Source organism: Leptinotarsa decemlineata, unplaced genomic scaffold, assembly GCF_025532065.1.
Source record: "Leptinotarsa decemlineata unplaced genomic scaffold, Ldec_3_MD MMD2_P_RNA_scaffold_5, whole genome shotgun sequence".
Lineage (NCBI taxonomy): Eukaryota > Metazoa > Arthropoda > Insecta > Coleoptera > Chrysomelidae > Leptinotarsa > Leptinotarsa decemlineata.
Window position 1 is genome coordinate 10,968,522 of NW_027412532.1, and position 12,019 is coordinate 10,980,540.

General features: G+C 36.4%; 1 protein-coding gene across 1 annotated transcript in view; it reads left to right on the forward strand.

Annotated features, from left to right (window-relative positions):
- Nucleotides 1-12,019, forward strand: part of Wnt10 (Wnt oncogene analog 10) — a 90,891-nt gene extending 78,872 nt beyond the window's left edge. Inside the window, exons 3-5 of the mRNA XM_074169526.1 lie at nucleotides 171-466; nucleotides 6,802-6,989; nucleotides 11,135-12,019. Coding sequence (XP_074025627.1) covers nucleotides 171-466; nucleotides 6,802-6,989; nucleotides 11,135-11,474 — 824 coding nt within the window. The 3' untranslated portion in view covers nucleotides 11,475-12,019. The remainder of the gene's footprint in view (nucleotides 1-170; nucleotides 467-6,801; nucleotides 6,990-11,134) is intronic.

A 12,019-nucleotide genomic window follows, 5' to 3' on the forward strand; every position in this document is an offset into this window, starting at 1 on the left:
TCCACATTTGAACAACTTCATAAAACACAGTACACCCCAAAACAATGAACAACATAACCTATGTTTCACATTTAGTTATTCTGATCAGATGTTCATCGTTTAATGAGCGCCACTATCAAAAAAGTTTGTTTTATTGTCAAACAAATTTTGACATGCTTCCTTATTTCCAGGCTACAAAGAAACAGCATTTGCTCATGCTATAACATCTGCCGGAGTCGCTATAGCCGTAGCAAAAGGTTGTAGTTCTGGACTTTTGACAAATTGCGGCTGTGATCCCAAACCATACAAGATGAGGAAACCCAGATCCATGTCGAATGCATTGTCTGATACCAAATGGAAATGGGGAGGATGTTCCCACAATATTCACTATGGAGTGAAATTTTCGAAGCTATTTCTGGATTCCAGAGAGAAGGCTGAAGATATGCAGTCCAACGTCAATTTACACAACAACCAAGTTGGTAGAATGGTAGGTTGTAGTAGAGAGCTGTAATTTTTCTTGTGGAGAAAGTAAAATAGTTTTCGGTGTCTTCCACTGTAATATTAAGATTAAGATGGGAAAGAAAGGTTTCGGAAACTGTGATCATTTCGACAAGAAAGAACATTTTTCCAAAGATAAAACGAGATTGTGAAATGAATAAATAGCCAAACCTCGAAGTGGCAAAGTCTTTCTCTGAAGAATCATTCATTGTGTATTGATTGTTGTGTATTGTGTTTCATTGAATATTTGGATATGCGGTTGGTCAGCACCTTGTTCATGAGCAGATGAGGAGATGACAGATATGTTCCAATAATTGAAAATTGATTCCAGTACCTGTATCGCCAACAGCATAAGCAGGAAATGCTTCTGCGAAGAATCCTGCACTGACACCTATTGGATATGGTACAACGCCCTTCGTGGTATTAGCCAGGAGAGTTGTTAGTAACGAGTTGTTCTTTCAGATAATTTGATTTACGTCCAGTCTCTGAAATAGTGCAAGACAGCTCAATAAAAGGAAAGTTTTGCAATCAACTAACTTTTTTTCACAATGAACGTTGCATTTTCAATATCCTGGTGATTTTCTGTCCCCATTCCTGGAAAAACAGTTCTACTGTGAGGCTTCATGGTCAGTTTTGGTTTCTGTTTTTCATATCCTGTCGTTGTATTCTGCCACTTTTTGTTCCTTTGTTGCTCTGAAAATTGAAAAATAAATGACGTGAAAGAATTTACTGCAAATTCTGCAAACTAGTCATATTCAAAAGTGGTAGAACTGAAATCTCCAGCATGAAGTGAATCAAAAATGAGCGCTGTTCCTGAACAAAAAACTGCAACACTTACTTTGACGCCTGTTTCCCCAAAATCATAAATTGGGGTATTTAGTTATCGATGTAGACTAATTCCTAACTCTGAAACTGGTCTTTATTTATATGCAACAAAGTATACTCTAACCCTTTGACGTCAGTTGGTCCCGTCAAAGTACCACATATCTAAGAATTTTTCTTGCTTGACAAGTAAACGTTTGCAGGAACCAAAGATTTCTTGAATCTGAAATATTTCAGAGTAGCTGTAGCCGCAGGACTTGTTGGTGCTAGAACAGCCATATCTAAAACAGCCAGAAAAAGTTTGGAGGGTGTTCCAGACAACCATAAGAGTTGGATTCCACCTCAAATAAAGTATGACAATTGTGCACATATGCCATTCATGATAGGAAAGTCAGATGCGCATATTATAGTTATACTAACACTCGCATAATGATTCGATGTATCGTGTCAAGAAAGGTATAATAAATTGCCTTTGCAAAAGAGCTGAAACGATATGCAATTCTACTGAAAAGTTCAATAAAGAAATATCACTAATTAAATCTGTTTCTTGTCCAGATTCGTTCATAAATTCAACGATAAATGCAATAGAAAATAAAGAGTAAATTGAAAACCAAACGAACATACAATCACACGCCACGAACTGTGGCTGCTCATCGATTTGAGGTTCAACTCAGTGCCCCTCGAACTTCACTGCTCAAGAAATCTTCTATTTGGAGAAAAGCGTTTAGGTGGAATGAACTTCCTGAGAAAGTTTTTCCAAATGAATTCAATCTGTAGCGATTTGAATTCAATATGAATCGCTATTTCGCCAACTTTCGAATAACTGCCAATATATTAGAATTTTTTGTCCATTCCTGAAGACGGAGGCAGATTTTGGCCTCTGAAACGTTAAGATAAGCATCGTATTATTTCTTGACAATTTTTTTTGATAGGCAAAATTGTTAAATACGACAAGTTACTGATAAATAGAAGATTTTTATTTGTGAAAAATACTTTGATTGTTACGCAGTAACTTATCGGGGTAAACTAAAGAGTTTGCCCTTCTACACTTGTATACAGTTGTCCATTATAATTTTTATATTTTTCAGATTGTGGAAGGTAACAAATACCATAACAAAAAATAACAACCATAACAACAAATACCAATAACAAAAGAGAAATATAACTTCTTCATCACTTGTATTTGTAAATAACATTACTGCAGTTTGGTTCTATATGAACATTACGGACTGTCTGCTCATCATTTTGAGGTTCAACTCAGTACACCTCGAACTTCACTGTTTAAGAACTCTTTCATTTGGAGAACTGTCTTTATGTGGAATAAACTTCCTGAGAAAGTTTTTTCAAATGGATTTAATCTCCAGTGACTCAAATCCAATGTGAATCGCTACTTCCGCACAGGCACCGCTCTTAAAGCGCCTTAAGGATTTTTCTGTAGTGCTTGTCCTTGAAAAAATATGATTAATTGTATTCGTTTGTAAATGTCCGTATAGGATGAAACTGCAATAACGTTAGTTAAAAATGCAAGTGATATAAAAACATAGGAAGTTTCATTTCTCAATTTTCACCATGTAATAACGTTTTTATGGAGTCACAGAAACCAACTCAACTGAACTGAAGTTTCTAATTGAATGGTTACTTTAAATACTTCCAATAAGTATTCTTGCTGGATTCTGTTAAACTTCATTTAACACAATTTTGTATGCTAATTTCAACACATTATTCATCCTTCATTGACTGGAACAAATTATTACACGCCATTTGAATACAGAATTCGTGCTGAAGGATGCAAGTGTATGATTTTTCCAAACACAAAAACTACGCATTGGCGTAACAATGAGAATTATTAAAATAATTGTGTTTCAAAAATTCGTGACAGGGTACATGAAACCAGTAGTTTGGCAGCCATCTTGGATATTGTGTATACTTTTAATAATGTTCGGAAAAAAAGTGTATTATCTTGAAAATTTCAATGGATTGAAAAACTGAAAGGAGGAAGAAATTACAAATTGATCAGTGGAGTTTATATTTCAAAGCAGAGTTGTTTACCAATCCAATAAGTAAGCGACGTTCCATTCGTTTTCATAGTCTAATGGAAACAACTTCAGTTAGTAAGTAGTTCTGATTGAATGATTTTTATGGAAAATAAAAGGAATATATCAAATTTAAACCTCGAAATATACATCTCTCCCAACTACCAACACCGTAGGTTCTAGTAAGTGTCTGCCGGAAAATAACTACTGACCCGGCTAATACCACGCTGGATATTGAATTACATCCGACATACATTTATGCAAGATATCTCAGTCTTGCAGATGTTTCTCGTTCATCCAGCAGCAGGACCATGCTGAAATTATTCGAGTAGATCACCCACTAACCGGTTTCGATATATTGCCTTTCATCAGTGCAGGAAATATCCAACCCAAACAGCAAAGTGCCAGGGACTCGATTAACTTCAACTCGGCTTGTAGAAAAGCTGGAGTTGAAAGTTGAGCTGAAAACTTATATGAATATTTCAAAACTTTCACCAAAAATCGGTTTGATACAAAAGTCAAAGTCTTCAAGACAACATCTTTGATGTTCGATGATTAATTTCTATGTCTGTCTCATGGATGACGTCTTCGAAAGCGGAGAAATCATCCCTCTCACAAACTCTTGCTTGTCCTTTAAGGACAGTTGATTCCAGCAATGCATTTGTGGTGGCACCACTGATGAGACCTATGGCGGATCGAAACAGTGCTGTCTGATATTGAATCATGAATGCGGTGTATTTGGGTTCTGGTTTTCAATTAGTTGCCTTGCAATGAAACACAGAGGAAGAATCTCGTGGGCTGTCGATGTTGAAACTTGACTCAGCAACTGACTTCCTTGAGAAGCGTTGTTTATCTTTGAAGTTATTACGGCTTCAGAATTACTACCTCAAAAATCTGTGGAATGATTCAATTTTCAGTAAACCTCGATGAAGAAGGGTATCTGTATCTGTAGAGTAGGGAGGGTGAGTATAAGCCCACAGCACTTAGGCCACATATGACCCATTGTACATCCTCCCGAGGAGTTGTCCTCCTAGGTCATCGTCCATCCTGTCCTTTCCACGGAGGTGGACAGGTCACTGGGAGACATCTCCTTTATATCGGCAGGTGTAGGCCAAGACTCGCCGAACACACACTCTCTTATTGACGATAACTCCGGGCACTCGTACAGGACACATCCTGCATAGAGTTGTGTCCACTAGCCCCATACTATGGAGGTGTTTCCTTAGTTGACAGTGGCCAGTCAGAAATCCCACTATTAGGCGTAGATTTCAGGTGATCCTGGCAAGATTACATCCTTTGATTCCACCCTATGTCTTTAAGGATTGAGCATTTGACTAGTTCCGCAATTGTCGGAGTCATCCGTAGGTGCCACTGGGTTCTAAAATTCCTAGTCCAGCCGCTTCCTTGGCTAAAAAGTCGGCAATGCGATTACCTTTACTCCTGTCGTGGCCTTTCACCCACCTCAGGATAATGTTATTATGTACCGAGGCTTCGGCTAGATCTTGGTGACACTCTAGTACTAGCCCTGAGGTTATACGTTGTCTGTTCAAGGCTAATAGGGCTTGTCTGCTGTGCAGATTGTTATGTTTTTGCCAGAAATTCCTTTCTTGATTATTTCTTTTGTGGCGATTGAGATACCAGCCAGTTCTATTTGGACCACGCTGGTGTTTCTTCCCATTCCCCACTTAATTCTTAGGCTTAGTGATCTGGAGTACACTCCACACCCTGAGCCTTCTTTGGTTTTTGAGCTGTCTGTATAAATTCGTATTGCATTTGTATCATCTGACTCTATGTTCTGCTTAATTTGAATTTTGTAGAGTTTATTAAACACAAACCTGGGTTCAATTGCATCGCTTGTTGCCTGCAGTAGAGATGAAGAAGGGTAACGCCTATACAATTTTACATAAACTCTCCGCTTCTTGGAATACTAGATGTTAAAAGTGACATAAGAGCGTATTGTAAGCCTCATTTCTCAATCAATTTTCGTTATTTTCACTAATTCACCATATATAAATATATATATATATATATATATATATATATATATATATATATATATATATATATATATATATATATATATATATATATATATGTTAACTCGAAGATTCTCACGGATAAAGTATGATGAGCTGTTTTCTCGGGTTTCGCTCCGTGTTCTGTGTATTTTCTCCCCATAAGGATTATTTTCACACGTTATGAAAATAATCCTTATGGGGAGAAAATACACAGAACACGGAGCGAAACCCGAGAAAACAGCTCATCATATATATATATATATATATATATATATATATATATATATATATATATATATATATATATATACATATATATATATATTTAGGTGTATTCCATTTTATAATCTCCATTCGCCACCCATGAATCAGATCATAACCGCGAACAAAATCGAGGAATGTGGCCAAAGTGGCCGTATATAAAATCAAAGTCAGCCATGAGAGGAGCTGGGAGAGAACGGTTAATGAGAGAATCAGCGCGTGTGGTCCTAATAATCATAATAACACGAAGAGTGGTGCAATGGCGGTCCTTTGTCAGGTACGAGTGGAGGCGGGGCTCCTCTGCATTCGGGCCCGGACTTCACGCAGATTATTAGGGTTGCGGGCATCTCCGTGACCGCCGGTCATCCACCACCTAGCGCAGGTTACCGAGATGTCTTAATTCTTTCTCACCTCGAAACTTGGGATATACAAATTAGGCCAGTTAATCAAGTTTGGAAATTATTTATGAATACAAACTTTGAATCTGTTTTGTTTTTGAAAATTATAAACTTGATGGAAAAAACATTGTTTGAACGACCGGAAAATAACTACAACTTATAATTTAGTCTATGATCGTGTGATCGGTGTTGACAGTTGAACGGTTCACAAAACCGAAACATATGTTTCGCTATACAGTAGCTTCCTCAAGCGTGTTCATACAGTATGAGCGCTAAGTAATACTTGATTATGAGATTTTCACTGAACCGTTTACCAAACTGTAACACGTGTTTCGCTATACAATATTTTTCTTGAGCGTATTGATACAGTATGAGCACGAGGTGATACTTCGTTATGAGATTTTCACTGAACCGTTTACCAAACTGTAACACGTGTTTCGCTATACAAAATTTTATCAAGCGTGTTCATACAGTATGAGCTCGAGGTGATACTTCGTTAGGAGATTTTCACTGAAAAGTTTACCAAACTGTAACACGTGTTTCGCTATACACTAACTGCATCAGCTAATTTTAACTCAAACTGCAACAAAAAATTTTCTACTGGAACACTGCTTCTATGGTGTAAACTAGTACTTTCATTAATTTTTTTTCATTTGTTATATTTATGTGTCGACAGTAGTATATATTTATATACTTTCTGCTCGGCATACATTATATGAATAGTCACAAATATTGATTTAAGATAAAGTGGTCTCATGAAATATAACTCACAAAATCGATTTTTCTCACCAGGCGGTGTCCAACAACATGCAGATCAAATGCAAATGTCATGGAATATCTGGAAGTTGTGAACTGAAAACATGTTGGAGAGCAGTACCTGACTTTCGGGCAGTTGGGAAAGTTCTAAAAGACAAATTCAGTTCAGCCATTTTGGTGGATCAGAAAAACTTAGGAAAGAAGGCTATGAGAAAATTCAATAAGTGAGTAGGTACCGATTTGAATCATAAAAAGTTATAGTGAACTGTCTTCAGTTGATACAATTTTGTTTATCCTAAGTGTGGTGTGAAGATATATCTGTTTGTCATTTTTTGAGTGTTTTGTCAGCAACCTCGAACAAAATACTCCAAAAATGATGAACTTCGGACACGTTTTTCTGCTCCATCGTATTATCGGATGAATATTCATGAATGAAGACGCTCAATTGTTTCTGAAGAGAGAAATTCAAAAATTGAAATGAAAATAGAGTTTTTCTGAAGTTGATATCTATAATGAAAATCAATTGTAACTCTATTTCGGTTCAACAGAAAATGAGCTCAAGTGAAGAATTCCAAATAGAATCCTGTATATTTTTTTCAACTAATTGATAGGAAATAAAATTATCATTTTATCGGTATTACACAATTGACCATTTCCTTCCAGAATATTGTCAAAGAATTCAATGTAGTAAAATATAAAAAGAGGTGACTGCTCAGTTTCCAAATAGATATTTAGGAATTTACATTTTTATATCAATATATTGCGAGAGATCATTAACAAATATTACAAACAGTAAAGGTCCCAATACTGATCCCTGAGGAACTCCTAATGTTACGTCATGCTCCTTGGACACGATATTATTATATTTGACAGTCATACGACGACCACTTACACTGGATTTCAACCAAGATAATACGTTATGTAAAACCCAAGCCTAACTAACTTCATATATAGAAAATCTGGTGACACAGTGTCTTTGACAGATCCAAAAATATACTTATTACAAAATTGTTAATATCAATTTCAGAGTATATCTTATTTAGAAAGTTGTAGGTCGCTGTTTCTATAGAACGGTGTTTTCGAAATCCGTGTTGATTATTACATATCAGATTATTTGACTCTAGGTAATTCACTATTCTAGTAGCCACCACTTTTTCATACAGTTTTGAGAGTGAACAACATAAAGAAATTTGTCGATAGTTATCTATTTCATTTTCATCTCCTTTTTAAAACAGAGGAATAACTATGGCTTTCTTAAACTTTCCTGGAAAGTAACTTTGTATGAATTACTGATTCATTCAATGAGTAGAAGGAATTGCAATAAGATCAATTATTTCTTTAACAACTATTATTGACAGATCATCTGATCCACTTGAGTTTTTATTTTTCATTAAACTCAATGCAGCGTGAATTTCCTGTTCAGTAATTGGTACATTCTCCAACGGGTGTACTAAAATGATGTTTGTACTGACTGTACAAGGTAATGTTAGATTTTGACCTAAGTGACGCGAGATTGTAGTCTCAGGAGAATTTGAAATATGATGAGCAAATAGTTCAGCTGTAATAGGAGGAAAAAGTACATTTTTTATTTTCTACAATAACTACTGAAATTGAGTAGGAAGCTTTGAATCTTCTACTTTTTCACTGGCACAAAAAAATGAACTGAGTAGTATTTTTGGCATTTTCGTAGTAGAAAAGATACACTTCAATGTTGAAGGTAAAAAAATACTACTTTCAATTGAGATTTTTGATGAAAATGAAAAATAGCACTTGAAAACAGTAGTGACAAACTGGTGGAAATTCCCAATTTTTAAATTTCCATTCAAAAACTGAGCAATATCTTTTGTTTCTCACTTCATTAAATTGTTTTATAGTATTTACATAGATGACGTCACTGGTGCCGATATATTGGATTTGGATAAAATGGCTGCTACAGCGTATTCTGAAAAGAAATGGCCTCATGTAATATCGTTGAACACTTCATATTCTATGAAATGGTCTAAAAAATAAATTCCAATTTGAAATGATTGTCTTGGGTTGATTTTCGAAATGATGTGGCTTTTCAATTCTTTTTTCCTTATGAATATCTGCTCCACTGAACTATATGTTAGTTACGAATTTCAATTTTTACTATAGGAACAATTGAATGCCATTGTTTCATCAAACTTCAATTTGCATTCTGTATCTGTAAGCCCACAGCACTTAGGCCACATGTGACCCATTGTATATCCTCCAGAGGAGTTTTCCTCCTAGGTCATCGTCCATCTTGTCCTTTCCAGGAAGGTGGACAGGTCACTGGGAGACATCTCCTTTATATCGGCAGTTGTAGGCCAAGACTCGCCGAACACACACTCTCTTATTGACGATAACTTCGGGCACTCGCATAGGACATACCTGATAGTCTCATCTTCCTGTTTACACATCCTTCATAGAGGTGTGCCCATTAGCCCCATATTATGAAGGTGTTTTCTTAGTTGAAAGTGGCCAGTCAGAAATCCTACTGCAAGGCGTAGATTTTTCCTGGTTGCATCTTTTGATTCCATCCCATCTCTTTAGGAATTGGGCATGGGTGTAACATTTTGCTAGATCCGCAATTGTCGAAGTCATCAGGCCGTAGGTGCCACAGGGTCCTAAAATTCTTAGTCCAGCCGCTTTCTTGGCTATAGAGTCGGCAATGCGATTACCTTTACTCCTATCGTACCCTTTAACCTACCTCAGGATAATGTTATCATCTACCAAGGCTGTGGCTAAACCTTGGTGGCACTCTAGTACTAGCTCTGTGGTAACACGTTGTCTGTTCGAGAGTAACAGGGCTTGTCTGCTATCAGAGCAGATTGTCATGTTTTTGCCAGAAATTCCTTTCCTGGTTATTTCTTTTGTAACAATTGAGATACCAGCTAGTTCTGTTTGGACCACGCTAGTATTTTTCCCATTCCCCACTCAATTTTTAGGCTTAGTAATCTGGAGTATACTCCATATCCTGAGCCTGTGTTCTGTGTTATTTGTATTTTGTAGGGTTTCCTGGTTTCCTGGTTTCCTGCAGCTGGAGTTTCGCAGTAAGCGCTTTTCGCCATAGAGTCAGCCTCAATTGACCCATTTCTACTTCGAGATTCACACCAGCCGTGCGCAATCGTAGCATGGCCATTAACACAACCTCCTTAACATACAGGTCCAGAGGGGTCAGACCCGTAATTAATTCCATTGCCGCAGTTGGTGTTGTTCTCATGGTTCCTGTGATGTTTAAGCAAGCCAGTCGCTGTATTTATTGAATATAATTTTTTGATGGCTGTTTCTTGTAGAACTTTCAGTTTTCATGTAATGGCTACGTACGTTAACATAGGTCTTATTATTGCAGTGTAGATCCAGGTGACCACTCTGGATAAAATACCCCATGCGCCTCCCACTGTCCTTCGACATTGCTCATAAGTCACATTTGCTCTTTTTGCTCTACTCTGTAGGTGAGAATTCCATGTTAGCTTCCTGTCGAGGATAGTACCAAGGTATTTCACCTCTTTAGAGAAGTTTAATTTTTTCTTTGAAAATTTCGGGAGGTTTTGAGCCTGATAAACTTCTTTTCCTGGTGAAAAGGATCAGTCTTCTTGGGATTGATCGATAGTGAGTGTTTCTTACACCATGTTTCTATCAATTTGAGCCCATCCTGCGCTCTATCGCACAATGTGTTCACAAATTTGCCGGTCTGCCAGATAATTTTGTCATCTGACCCTTCCCTGGGGACATCCCCTCATGACCAGTCGTCTCAATGTGATGTCTTCTACATCGATACTCATTGCTCTACTAGAGAGCTTCTTAACTATCCATTCTCTTACTACCAGGGAACATTCATGGAGTGTAGTTGCTGGGTAATTGTTGAAAAGGTTGTTTTATCAAACGCTCCCTCTATATCAATGAATATACCCAGGGTGGATTCTTTGTTGTCCAATGAAACAACAACAACTTCAATTTGCATTAGTATAATAAACCTATTTGTAACTGTATTTTAATGACATCCTCAATATTTCATATATGATTTCAGATCAGATCAACATCGGAGATTATTATTGCTGAGAATTTCATAATTTATTTAGATTTTCCCTAGTTTGAAAATATAAATAAGTTTTGATATGGATTTTCATCAAGTATCGGCAGTTTCATATTTCTGAAACACTTCTATATTTTTTTTAGGATGTTTATTGGGAAAAAACATTTTAATTATATTTCTTGATTTTTTTCATCTAGATTCATACATTTTCCATATTGTAGAAAGTTACACAGAAAATCAAGAAAAATTGAGATTCTTTTCTCAATAACTTGGTAATTTCAGTCAACTCACCTCAAAAGTTTCTCATCCAGTGATATGTTTTCATTCCAGAATCAACCAAAAAAATAAGAAAGGTAAACCAAAGCACAAGCCGTGGAGCCATAGAAAAAACAAGCACAAACGGGACTTGTCCTACGATCTCCTCTACTACGAAAAATCTCCCAGTTTTTGCGAAAAAGATCAAGCACTAGACATACAGGGTACAGTCGGTAGGTTTTGTAACCGAACTACCAGTACAAGTGCTGACAGCTGCTCAAACCTCTGCTGCGGAAGGGGCTACAATCTCATCAAAAGAAGAATCGTTGAACGTTGCAAGTGCAAGTTCATCTGGTGTTGCGAAGTTAAGTGCGAAGTATGCAGTTCCGAAGAGTGGATGAGTGTTTGCAAATAAGAAGTGGGATTCCGTAAAAACTTTGACAACAAAAACATTCCAACACTATTTTGGGACGTATCGAAAAATTCAGCAATGATTTTGGATTCGTTCCAGATAACATTCATACTATATTTCGTGAAATAAAATTTGAACTGACATATTAATATTATATAATATTGGGTTCGGCCAAACCGACCATATACATATTTGTGTAAATAATTTTTCACTCATGTTTATATCAAAGAAATGGAAGTAAAAGTAATTATTCCTGGAAACCAGTTTGATGCAATCTTCCAAAATGTATACTGGCAAGAAATACACATATCACCATTTTATATGTTTGATGTTAGATTCAGTATTCAATATCAGATATTCAATTTTGAGTAAATACATGTTTCACTTTTTCAATCTCAGTTATTAATCTATCAAATATTGGTTTCCGTTTCTCAGCAACTCATTCATATGAATGAGTGCGAAAACCCAGTGATTTGTACTATATGCATATGTAATTTACCTTATCAGTGTTAGATATGTATAATATGAAATATTTATTCTTATTTATA